General features: G+C 42.8%; 1 protein-coding gene across 1 annotated transcript; it reads right to left on the reverse strand.

Annotated features, from left to right (window-relative positions):
* Positions 1 to 212: 212 nt before the first annotated feature.
* On the reverse strand, positions 213 to 7,911 carry LGSN (lengsin, lens protein with glutamine synthetase domain). Its single transcript, XM_033145414.1, has 3 exons — positions 7,162 to 7,911; positions 4,829 to 4,993; positions 213 to 1,671 (listed from the first exon to the last, which is right to left on the reverse strand). Exons 1-3 carry the CDS (start codon positions 7,885 to 7,887, stop codon positions 472 to 474), a joined length of 2,091 nt encoding a protein of 696 aa, XP_033001305.1. The 5' UTR covers positions 7,888 to 7,911; the 3' UTR covers positions 213 to 471.
* Between the last annotated feature and the right edge of the window lie 5,541 nt (positions 7,912 to 13,452).

Raw genomic sequence — 13,452 nt, forward strand, 5'->3', positions numbered from 1 at the left:
AGGAAATAAGTGTGTACAATGCTGCACAGGATTCCACTAGCCAGCTTTGGTTTTTTCAGTATGTCAACCATATACAGAACTCTAGGGCAAAGGCATCAGGGTGCTCTATATGCCAGCTTTTGGAAACTGAAAAAAGCCTTATCCAAGATCACCTACATTTACTACAATGCTATGGAAACCAATATTTCTACCAATAAACAATTCTGATACTCTGTATAGCATTTAACAAGTGTTCAGAGTAATGCACTTGCATTATCTGGGTGTGATCCTTACAATAACTCTGTAAGGTAGGTCAATTTTATTATTCCCCATGCTGCAGATGAGAGGACTGAGGCTGAGAGAGAGCAGTTTGCTTAAGACTGCCCCGTGAGTTCATGACAGAGATGGGATTCAAACTGGAAACTTCTTGATCCATAGCTCAGGCTCTTAGCCACAACACTACAGTGGCTCTCAAAATGTCATGCACTTGTGCTAGATAAAATATTCTAAAAATTTATTCCTTTCCACATCCATCTCTTCATTTTCCATCTCATACTGTTTCATAGCGATGAAATACCGGACAAAGGTGTTACCTAGGGCTTCCCGGATGCACTCGTCTTCCTGAAGTGCAATGAGAGCATCTTCCAGTTTCAGCGGGATTGTTGCAACTTTGAACTGAGCAGTGCTCTGGATCTCCTCTGATGCCTCCTGGAAACTGAGCCCTCTCCTTATGCCATCCAGACCAGCAGCGATAGTAGCAGACAGAACCAAGTAAGGGTTTGCCATTGCTGAACCTAGCCTGCTTTCAATCCGAGTTCCTTTCTCGCCATGACTTTTGACATTAAATGCACAGCTGTTATCATTCCATGCCCACTTCACAGTCACCATCTCCTTGGAATCCTTGCGGTACACATTGTAGCGTTTACGGCAGCCGATGGTTGGAGCCATCAAGCAGCTCAGAGCTGCAGAATGTACCAATAACCCAGCAAGCCAGTTCTTCCCTATGTCGGTGAATTCGGGGGCTCCGGAACCAGAAGAAAACAAATTATTCTGCCCAGTGATATCCCAAAGGCTATGGGAGAGGATGCCTGAGTTGCAAAATCCATTCTCGGTGAAAAAGCTGGCAATGTAATTATACTTTTTGGCCACTTCTTTAATGCCGGTGCGGAAGGTGAAGGCACTGTCGGCTGCACTGAGGCCAAACTCTGGCTGAAAAGAGATCTCCATTTGGCCAGGTCCTGTGGAAGATGAGAAACTCTCAATGTTTGCCCCGGCATGATACATCCCGTCAATGAGTTCCTGAATGAAACACTGGTCTTGGTTATTGAGTATGGTTGTAGTGGGGAAAGTGATCGTCTTTGAATTGATGATTTCGGCAATGCCATAAATGCAGAACTCGTAAGTGAAGGCAGAACGCAGGGCAAAGCCGTGGTCTTGGAGTTGCCCCAGCTGTTGTTTGGCAATGTGCCTGGGGGAAGTCAACAAAGGGTTGCCGGTTACAGCGAAGGAATCACAGATCACTCTAGCAGTGTCTTCAGTCCATGGCAAAACCCGAAACGTTGATAATTCAGGACTCAGGATTATGTCACAGTTGAAATTGCTGGCGCTTATATGGTTTATTTCATTATCCTTGGGATTCAGAGTAAGTTCAAGGTAACCCCTGGGCATGGCAACACCATGGATTGCTTTGGCCTAAACAGAGGGAAGAAACTTTTAGGACTGTGCTGTAGTCACTTTAACACTGCAATTATAAGGTACAATTACAGTTTGATTACAACAGTGAGAAATGCTATGTTTGTATAATAATAATAATAATAATAATAATAATAATAATAATAATAATAATAATATTTATTATTTGTACCCCGCCCATCTGGCTGGATTTCCACAGCCACTCTGGGCGGCTTCCAACAGAAATCAAATACAAAAATATCATACATTAAAAACTTCCCTAAAAAGGGCTGCCTTCAGGTATTTTCTGAATGTCAGGTAGTTGTTTATTTCCTTGACCTGTGATTGGAGGGCGTTCCACAGGGCGGGCGCCACTACTGAGAAGGCCCTCTGCCTGGTTCCCTGTAGCTTTGCTTCTCGCAGTGAGGGAACCGCCAGAAGGCCCTCGGCGCTGGATCTCAGTGTCCGGGCTGAATGATGGGGGTGGAGACGCTCCTTCAGGTATACAGGACCGAGGCCGTTTAGGGCTTTAAAGGTCAGCACCAACACTTTGAATTGTGCTCGGAAACGCACTGGGAGCCAATGTAGATCTCTCAGGACCGGTGTTATGTGGTCCTGTTCAAATTCTGTGCAAGGGTGGCTGTGTGTCTGATTTTACATAGTCCTTTATCTGAAGGGCTGGCTGGTGCAAGACCAAAGATACAGGACCCTAAGAAGGGAGAGCAGGAGCCCTGAAGCAGCCCATCAACAATTAAAAGCACCAGGACAGCAGACTGAGCAGACACAGAATCTTTTCCATTAAACTGAGGTTATTTCTAGTTCAGCTATAGTATATTTCTAAATTTGAATCTATACATATAAATTATAACATGTAAATTTTATGCTAATATGCGTCTTCTTTTGCCCTTTTAATTCTGATGATGGATTTCCTCTTTCTTGGTGATATGTAAGGGGCCACACTTCAAAAGCAGGGATGTCAGCAACTTGAGCCATAAGGGAATTATGCACTGTATCTCATGAGATATATATCCAAAGATTTCTAAGTGTCCAGTGGGACCTCTAGCATCTTTTCTTTGAACAGGCACTCACAGAGTACATTGGAGGTTGCCAATAGGGTTGGGGAATAAAAAGTCCCAGTGAGCATTTTGGTTGTGTGGTTCTCTGGATTGTGGTATAGTTCACTAACTCTTCAGTGAACTTCCTCTGTGAAAGGTTAGCAACCAGCTGCGTCTCAGGTTGCACCATGTTTACAACTTCCTCCTACTTCTCACACTTCCCTCTTGGACCTCATGGCTTCCTTCTTCTACTATAGACTAGTTAGCTAGACTAGAACTGGGAACTTTTCTATCCAAGTATACGGTATGTATTTTCTGTATCTACAAGGTTAGTTTCCTTACAAACAAGCATGTGTGTGTGTGATTGCAACAGAAAACATCTGCTCCAAGGTTTACTCCCTTAACACTAGTTTGTCCTGCATACCCAAAGCGTTTCAGCAGGTGATTGGAACAAAATAATCCAACAAATTTGTTAACAGGTGACATTGGCTAACCCAACAATAGGTGGAATCCAACTGGTGCCCTTGGTTTCAAGGAAGGGCTTGTTATCCTGCAGACACCTTCACAAATGGGAGGAGAGGGGAGGTGATTTGTCTTATTTGTTATTCCCTTTACAGGCCCCCACCCCACATTCCACCCTGTTCTGGGAGGTCCCGAAACACTTGAGGGGAATGAAAGAGGCCATAACCTGAAAGAGGGGGGAACTGAAACATGTTTGAAAATCACCCCAAACCCATAAAACAACTTGCCAAGGTGACAATAAATGAAGGCATAAAGATAAGACATGCAGCAGTCCAACAAGCAAGGCTAGAAATGTGCAGGTAGAAACAGAACCACCTGGATGGGAGGCAGGAAATCCACTGGTCCTTTGGTTCTGCAAAGGGGGAATAGAATTCCTAAGAACTGCCTCCCCTCTCTATTAGCAGAGGCATACGCTGAATCAAAAGCTCCTTCCAAGAATCCAACAGCATCCTATGTCAGTAACCTGCAATATTGTACATGTAATATTGTACATGTGGTTAGACCTAGTCCTGCACACCTGTGCTCATCTTACATCCCAACTTAATTTTTATTTTATTTTGAAGAACACCAGGGTGATTTACACTTTCACTTCAACTTTAATTTGAGCTTGGGCTGGGGATATGTCAGACAGGTTCAGGTTAATTTGAAAAGGGTGAGCCTGGCTCCCTGCACTTTGAATTGAGTGATGGGTGAAAAGATGGTCCCATTACCCCCATCGCCTTTCAAGAGCATTAAATTCCCTGGAAGAGAGTTCATTTCTGCTAATGCCTAAATGGCATCAGTGAAGGAAAATTGGATCTGAGCCCATAGCTTCAAAACTACAGCAAGATCTAAGGACAAAATTAAGAGAAAATTGCCTTTGGGGCTTCAAAGAAGTTTAGAATGAAAGCAAGGTTTTACTAGATTTCCAGTAATGCCAGTATATATTTTCACTCAATGGAACCTGAAATATTCATGACACGGTTATAGCTAAAATACAGCATATAAACCATCCATGCTGAGTATCACATAAACAATACACCAAAAGGCCCTTAGAGGTCACTACTTTCTATACAGCTGCTACCAAATGCTTCATAATATGACTCATATTTATTGGAACACCAGCATCGCCAATATTATTATTAAGCCGTCATGCATACAACAGTATTTTCTTATCTGATTTAATCACTGAAAAGGGAATACTTCTAAACTAGAATGATTCCCATGCTATCACTTCAGTGCCTTTTGTAATTTGCTCTTGGCCTCCTCCTGCAATTTGCCAATGTCAAATAAAACAGGGTCGTTGTGCATGTTGCAAATGTTTAGAAAAGGAAAGATAAATCTGAGGGGAGGCGAGTCTTGGATGTGTAAAGAATCAACATTGACAAGTTCTCTTAATTAGATTTGCATTTCTTCGGGGCTGAGGAATGACCGCTTTGGCAGGTCAGGGGGGCAGCAGGGAGGAGATGAAATAAGCCTATGGGGTGCCAATGAACAAATGAGGAAATATATGTTGTGTAAAATGGAATTGTATTGCACATGGCAAAGGTCTGTGGTGTGGCAAGTTTTCTCTTCATGACCAAGGAACACAGAAACTTGCTACAGGGGATGTGTAAACATACCCGGAATAAACGAGACGGGATGCTCTTTGATCTTGACACACCATGAAGGTCAGCTGCTTCAAACCTGACAAAACGTACATTGTCTCTGGACATCTGTTCTTTAATGCGCTCAATCTCAGAGACCAAGTGAAGGGGGATGTTCTTTACACTGGGATCTCTGCCGTGCTCTAAAAATGAAAATACACTTGATCAGGTCAAAATTTAAATGTTTGCCATCAACATGTCCATGCTGGTATATCTTTTCAATGCAGTGCACAATCCCACACAAAGATCAATACAGTGGTACCTCTGGTTGTGAACTTAATTCGTTCCGGAGGTCCGTTCTTCAGCTGAAACTGTTCTTATCCTGAGGCGCGCTCCAGCGCGCAATTTCCGTTTACATCCTGAGGCAAAGTTCGCAACCAGGAGCAGCTACTTCCGGGTTAGCGGAGCTCGTAACCTGAAGTGTTCGTAACCAGAAGCGTTCATAACCAGAGGTACCACTGTAAACATAAGCATCTTGATTTCAAGGGTTTGAAGCAGAAAAGCTTCTGGTGCAGCATGTCTTAAGGCTCAACAAGATACACTTTGCAAATAATAACTTAGCAATACACACAGATAACGTCTGTGTATATGCAACGTATAAATGGTGAAACATTTTAGGTGGCAATCAACTGAGGTTTACTCAGAGTAAGCCCATTGAAATTAATGGACCTAGCTCAGTCACGTTCATTCATTTTAATGGGGCCACCCTAAGAAAAACTTAGCTGAATGCACCCCCCAGAGCCCCACAGATTTCAAACAGGCCTCTGCTGCTCTCAGACAGTTGGTTTTTCACTCATTATTAACAGTTGTAGTCACTAAACTGCCGGAAGCAAATGCAACCAGTTGTCTGAAGGGGTCTAATTATGATACAGTTTGGATAAGATGCAAAAATCTAGCTTTCTGGATTCCGGGTGGCCACAGATTCAATCATTTGTTGGACTCATTTATTCAGATTAGTTCCACATGATTGATATGTGCTACTTTGGAGCCAATTAAAACCATCTCGAAATATTGCCTAATCCACATGCAATCCAAAGTGAATTTGCAGGGTTCCTGCTCAGGCAATATTTCTTTAGGAATTTCATGGGCCTTAGTAGAGTTTCAATAAGGTTAGCCAGGTGACGTGCAGGTGAAGAGCTTTACACAGCCCTAGTTCTCCATTAAATGATGTATTTATTATTACAGTTCATAGCCTCACTTTCTGCATGGAACACCCAAGGCAGCAAGCAATGGATTGGGTGAATCTGAAGGAACCCCTGTTCAGGCAAAACTTCTACATGCATTTCATTGAGATTAGCTTTAAAAAAGTTCTGCTCAGGAAGGTTCTGCTCATTCCAGTGTGGTATAGTGGTTAGAGAGCTGGGCTAGGACCTGAGAGACTGGGGTTCAATTTATCACTCAGCCATGAAGCTCACTGGGGGCAATCTGAGTTGGAACATTCCTGTGCCCCCCTCCCATTAGAATAAGACAGGCATAGGCAAACTCAGCCCTCCAGATGTTTTGGGGACTATAATTCCCATCATCCCTGACCACTGGTCCTGCTAACTAGGGATCATGGGAGTTGTAGGCCAAAAACATCTGGGGGGCTGAGTTTCCCTATGCCTGGAGTAGGGGATGTCTCTATGGTATCCATGTTTTTCAAGAGCTATCCTGCAGCTTTCCCCCTCAGAGTTCATGCTTTCATGATACTTCTGGCTGCTCTCCTTGTTGGAGCTACCAAAAATGACTTTTTTTTTTTTGCTGAGGTAGGGGGTGGACTGGAAGCAAGCATTTATATTTTGGCAAAAATCATCAGGGGGGGCACTGATAATGACACAACACAGGCACCCACCTTCTTCTCCCCTGCCAAGCCCTAATTACAGTCATACCTCATGTTGCATACGCTCCGTGTTGTGTACGTTCAAGTTATGCACCTCCGCGACCCGGAAGTCCTCCATGGAGTGCGCGCGATGTGCGGGTGTGCAGAAGCATTCTGCGCACTTCGCGTATGCGCAGAAGCGCAAAAACCAGCAAACTTCTGGGTTTTTCCTTTTTTGTTCGTTCGCGTTACATGTGCCCAGGTTACGTGGCGCGACCCGGAACGGATTGCATACGTAACACAGGGTACCACTGTACTGAGTTTGAATGGGCTCCTCTGACCCTCCCACTTGTGGCATTTATACACACACACACCTTTTTTGTGTGCAATATCCTTGCATACCATGAACCACACAAGTCTGTGTTATCAATAAAAACAAGTCAAGGCAATACTTCTGTTTAACTGAGAAGACTCCCATCCCTATATGGTGTGCTCTAGGCGAAGACTTAACTTCCTTACCAGATGTGGGCTCAAATTTAGTTTCTGAAGCACTGCCTGCATTGGGGGAATGTGTCTGTTGCCTCCCAGGAGAATGGTCCATATCTTCGCTTTCGGATGGCTGCTTATCCAACCCAGCAGAGCTGTGCAGCAGTGGTGGCTTCCCGGCTAGCCCTGCTCCTGGCTTGCGCCCAGAGAGGGCTTTCTGATCACCTCCTCTTAAATGAGGGTGAAACGTTTCCATGTAGCTCCTTTGATTATCACTAGACTTCAGTGGAAGTGTATGGGAAGAGGGACTTCTAGATTTGCCACTGTTCCTAACCCTGGTACTCAGCACTGGGCTTTCTCTCAACAGCTTTTTCAACTCTTGCAAAGTTTCTTTGGAAATTCCAGGGCCCAAAGCTAAAGAGTCTTTGCTTTCATATTTTTCCTGGGTTGCTGCATGATGATCCATGTCCTTTTTCTCAGTCATGTGGAACTTCCACTCCTTCTCTGCTGTGTCAGGTTTCTCTTTATAATTTCCTGGTGTTTTTGAATTCTCCCTGATTCTCGCTGTATTTAGACACACACCTTTCTCTTCTTTGCCATCTAAATCTGTTTTCAGTGCATGGTCTTCTTTGCCAAAATTTTGTATTGCCCCATGAGCTTCTGGGCTGCTTTCGTGAGGTTCCTCTCTGCCCTGCTGTGGGTCTTCTGTTGTATGACAATATTTGGGAGGGCTGTCATCTGCTTCCTGCATTGCTGGGAAGCCTGGTGGTTCCTGAAGAAGTTCATCTGTACATGGTTTGAGGTGAGCAAGAGTTCTTTGATGAGAGAGAGAATCAGAAGTGTTTCCAGGGTGAGAAGTGTCCATAGTTTCACATCCTGCTGTAAGGTTCTGCTTCCCAGTGACTTTGACTCCTCTTTTTCTTCTTAATCCACACATGCAGTTGCCATCAACTTCCTCAGTTTCATTTCCGGCAGTGCTCTGCAATCATCAGCAAATATAAACAGAATGCTCTAATCGAATGAAATATGCAGCCCTCTTTAATTCACACTTTATACATTTGACATGCTTACGGAATTGATTCATTCCATAAACCCAGGCCCAATGCACATAGTAATATCCACACTGCAAGGGGATTTAGACCACAACCTAATCAAAGCTCACTCTTTTGTTAAATGTTTAATATAATCCAATATATAGATATATCTCATCTTGTTTTCTTATCCTTAATCTGACAGATTATGGGCAATCTAGCACCAGTCAGACAAGAAAGCAGGACATCCAGGGACCTGCCATTATTATTGTTGTTGTTGTTGTTGTTGTTGTTACTATTTGTATACTGCTCTATACCCATAAGTCTCAGGGCAGTTCACAACATAAAATTACAATATATAAAACCACAAAATACATAACAAAAATAAGAACAGAAACAAACCAATAACCCCCCCTTCTACAACACACTTAAAAGGGCATTGGATGTCAATCAACCACATGCCTGGTTAAAAGGGAACGTTTTCACCTGTCATCTAAAGATGTATCATGAAGGCGCCAGCCAAACCGCCCTGGGGAGAGCATTCCACAAAGAGGGAGCCACTGCAGAAAGGACCCGTTCTCCTATTGCCACCCTCCAGACCTCTCATGGAGGAGTCACACAAAGAAGAGTCTCAGAGGATGATCTCAGGGTCCAGGTTGGTTCATATGGAGAGAGGTGGTCCTTGAGGTATTGTGGTCCTGAGCCATTTAAGGCTTTATAGGTCAAAACCAGCACTTTGAATTGGGCCCAGAAACTAATTGGCAGGCCAGGGTCGGTGTAATTTGCTCAAACTGTCTTGTCCCAGTAAGCAACATGGCTGCTGAATTCTGCACCAGCTGAAGTTTCCAAACCATCTTCAGAGGCAGCCCTACATATAATGCATTGGAGTAATCCAACCTAGAGGTTACCAGTGCAAGGACAATAGTAGTTAGGCTATCCCTGTCCAGATAAGGGTGCAGCTGGGCCACCAGCCAAAGCTGATGGAAGGCTTCTTCTTATTATAATTAAGTCTCCAAACATTTCTTTATAAAAGAGGTCTGCTAGGAAGGTTTGCTTGTCCAAAAGGTATTTTCTTAAAAATGTCGTCGTCTTGAGTCTTTAAGTAATCCTGCATTCTGTATACCAAACAGCTAATAGTTCACTCCATCCCAAGATCTCAATTAAGTTCTTCCTATCAGAAAGGAAGTGGAGTTCCCACAGCTGAGCATGGAGAAAAAACTAAATTATCCAAAGCACGAATGGAAAACATTCATCAATATTTCATCTCTCCTCAGTGAGATCTTCAGGAAAAGAAAGCAAGAGAGACAGAGAGAAGACAAGTACAGGAAAGATAGTTTTACCTTCTCTAAAAAACACTGGAAAGCAAAGGACTTAAGAGATGGGAATACTGGACATTAACAGTGTATGGTTTGAGAGGGTGTGTGTGTGTGTGTGTGTGTGTGTGCGTTTCAGAGAGTTAAAAATGATCTGATGCTAAGCTGCTCCACAGGGCAGCAGATTGTGGTGCCAAAGTTCTGTGGTGGAAGACGGGTGGCTAAGCTGTGGCCCACGTACCCCATCTTCTCCTAGGACTGTAAGACACTCCACATTGGCTTTTTTTTTTTAAGAGTTTCAGTTTTAGCATTTTGACTTTTTCTATGCAATACACAAAAATGTGGGTTAAGTTATTGTAAGTTTAAGTTAAGTCTGCTGCAACCGGATTTCTTATGGATAGTGCCAATCCTGAATGTATTGGATTTGTGACTATCATGCGAATTTGCCTTCAGTAGCAGTAAAGTTCTGCTGGATGAAATACAGTTGCCTCTGGTCTATTTTTGGGGAATCCTGCAACGTGTTTAAGTTTTTATTCTGCTAGCTATACATTGGAGTTCTGCTCTGGCTCAGTATTGTGTAGAATTCCATGGCAGATCCATCCAGATTGACTGTGTGGGTGGCAATCTTAATTGTTGCTGAGAAATATATATATTTTTCTAATACAGCACAGGCTGGTGGTACAATCCAGCATTTTAAGGCCCTATAGGAGAGTTTAGCAACTGCTTTATCTCTCTCTCACTCAGATCATTAGAAGCTGATGGCTTATGCCTTAGATTTGTCCACTGAAGCACAGACAGGGTTGATTTAATTGAATTCCCTTCCTGACATGTGTACTGCACACAAACAGTTAACCTTCCAGCTTAGCACAGACAACTAGCTGACTTTGGAGGCTTTTAGCTCAACATCTAACTTCAAAGGGAAAATTCTGCTGCTTGCTAAGCACACAGTGCATCAAAAACCCCAAACTTTGCCTGTCTAGCAGTTCCAGATCCAAGACAGGAAGTGATGGTGTTTGGGACTGATTAAGTTCTTACCTAACACTGCATGCTCAATCTAATTTCTTGAAATCAATCAGTCGTTTGTTTGTTTGTTTGTTTGTTTGTTTGTTTGCTTGCTTGCTTGCTTGCTTGCTTGCTTGCCAACTTATTAAAGTTACATTCCAATATTTTCAATGCACTATTTTTCAATACACCAAACAACACAACTGAGATTCTTTTTCCTCACTACCATTCGTAAGCAAAGCATGCACATAGCATGTTTTGTTTACATCATTCACAACACACATATGTTTTACCTGGCCATTGGCATCTTCTTTGTCCATCTCCTGCACATTTTGGTTCCAGCTCTCATTCAATATGGCTAAGGAAATGCACCCAGTATTTATGGAGGTGTCTACAATGGACCTATCTGCAACAAACATGAGCTAGGACAGAATTTCCAGAAGCTCCTCTCTTATGGGCCAATGATCAACTGGGGGAAAGAAGCCATAGAAAGGGTGGCAACCAGGAGTGTGCTTTGCTGGAATAGTTTAGAGAGAAAATGTATGTTTGTAGCCAACCAGCTGCCAGGAAACACAAGACAAAGAAAGCATAAAACAGTTCTGTTCAACTATTTTTTTTCACAAGCTTTTTGTTTTGTTTTGTATGATGTAATTATTTTGTTGCTATTCTGAAACCCAACCTATTGATGCAATTCTTAGGGCCATTCCAACAGCAAAGTGCTGTTGAACCCAACACAGCAAGAAAGGATGCAGCACCAAATAGAATCAGCCTTGTGTTTTCCCTTGCTAGATGTTGGTGGCCATTGTTTCACTCGGCTCTTTGTGAAAAGGGTCCAGGATCTTGCTGAATGAACAAATTCGTATTGTACATGCCTTTGCCTGCATTGTTGTAGGTCAGGATGGGAAGGGATAGAAAGCATGTTGCTAAATGGACATTTGGGTTCTGCATGTTTTGTTAAACTGACTCAGCAGGACAAGAGACAAAGCTGAACAGCCTAGCACAACCCTTTGGGAGCTAACACTGGTTTCTGTTTGCTCCACAGTCATTGCAGTTGCAAGCGGGAAAGCCAGCCTGCTCAGATAGTATTATCCACTTTGTGTTAACATATAAAATTTTAGAGTGTGGGATGGATAAGGCATGGGAGCACAACCATCTGAACATTTGGGGTTATATCCAGTTAAGTCACACTCAGAATATTTCGCCTGAAATTAATGAACCACAGGCCACATTCACACCACGTATTTAAAGCACTACAATGACACTTTAAGCACTTGTGGCTTGCCCCAAAGAATTCTGGGGGCTGTAGTTTGTTAAGAATGTTTAGAGTTGGTAGAAGACTTCCCACAGACCTAAAATTCCCTGATTTCCCCATGAAGAGGGACAACTGTAGAAATTGTAGCACTGGGAGGGGAATTGGGGGTCTTTCAGCACCCTTGACTACAGTTCCCATAATTCTTTGGGGGAAGCCATGACTGTTTAAAGTGGCATCATGTTGCATTAAATGTATAGCGTGAATGTGACCTAAGTCACACACATTATTTTCAAAATAAAATTCATAAGTACAAATTGATCATTTGCAAACACAGGGGTTTATTGGGAAAGGGGAGGAGGGAAGGGGTGGACAGATACCCCACCCCCAAGAATCTTTGTAATAATTTGCAGCCACCTCCTGCAGGGCTGAAGCTTGCAAGCTACACTGCACACTGTTTTTTTCCAAATTCCCAGAAATTCTGTTTAAAAAAAAAACTGGTTTTAACATGCTTTTGTGCTACAGTTTTACTGGATTTGTGCTGTATTTTTGTTTTAATGCTGTTGAATGTTGTTTTTACATTGTACACTGCACAGAGTTTATAAATGATTTTAAATAAAATACAGGAATAAAAAGCCAAATTGATTGATCCTCAAGCAAGCACCTTACTAGACCCTGCAGCAGGGATGTTTCAGATAACAACAACAACAACAACAATTTCTGCCGCCCATTCCTCCCAATTAGGAGTTCAGACAGTGAGTGCAGGCCCCGTGGATGGATGAGTTCAAAGGGGCTCAGAGCCAAAGGAACGGTTGGTGCTGCCAACTTTGACAGCACTGCAAGCAAGGATCTGGAAACCATGCAATCCAGTGTTTAGATCCTTCATGTCCATATGCAGGCTGCTTGCAAAAGTGTAAATTCATATTCCTAACCACAGTCCCATGCAGAGGAAGGCTTAAACACATTGGTTTCAATGAGCTGGTGAATTCATTAGAACTTATGGGCTATGCAGCTTTCTTGTATTACAATCTACAGCTTTTTAAATTATTGCGAATCACTTCAGAATGCATTTAAAAAGATGAGGGGGAATGGGGGAGGGAGAGGAAGAGGAGGAGAGGGAGATTACTTCTCTAGAGTGTTTTAGGGATGGAGCTAGGATGAACATTGGGTAGTGGCGCCCGCCCTGTGGAACGCCCTCCCATCAGGGGTCAGAGAGATAAACAACTACCTGTCATTTAGAAAATACCTGAAGGCAGCCCTGTTTAGGGAAGTTTTTAATTTGTGACTTTGTATTGTATTTTAGTATTTGTTGGAGGCCGCCCAGAGTGGCCGGGGGACCCAGCCAGATGGGCGGGGTATAAATAATAAATTATTATTATTATTATTATTATTATTATTATTAGTCAAAAAAACAAAAGAACATTGAGTTGTTTAATCATGTTCCTTCTAATTATCAATTGCATTTAAATATGTTGCTGATCTTGATTACTAAAGCAGTATATTAAGACGGAAACTGATTAATTCAAAAACATTGGCATATCCTCAAACTTTCAGTTCAGGTGCCTTTTAGAGGGGCAGACGGTAACACCAAAATCAACAGCAGGAACCTTTAGCAATCTCAGGGAAGTCAGAAGCACTGGTAGAAAGTGGATATTAAAACATAGAAAACACTCATTGCACTCAGAAGGCCCAATGTTCTGTACAAATTCCCATTTATTCTT

This window comes from Lacerta agilis, chromosome 3, assembly GCF_009819535.1.
Source record: "Lacerta agilis isolate rLacAgi1 chromosome 3, rLacAgi1.pri, whole genome shotgun sequence".
Taxonomy (NCBI): domain Eukaryota; kingdom Metazoa; phylum Chordata; class Lepidosauria; order Squamata; family Lacertidae; genus Lacerta; species Lacerta agilis.

Bases quoted from the DNA above. Each gene is read 5' to 3' on its own strand.
- LGSN (XM_033145414.1), bottom strand. From the start codon at position 7,887: ATGCAGGAAGCAGATGACAGCCCTCCCAAATATTGTCATACAACAGAA. The intron at 4,994-7,161 runs GTTAAGTCTTCG...TCATTTTTAGAG, and splicing joins AGCCCACATCTGGTAAGGAA to CACGGCAGAGATCCCAGTGT. The intron at 1,672-4,828 runs GTATGTTTACAC...CCCTCTGTTTAG, and splicing joins TCCCGTCTCGTTTATTCCGG to GCCAAAGCAATCCATGGTGT.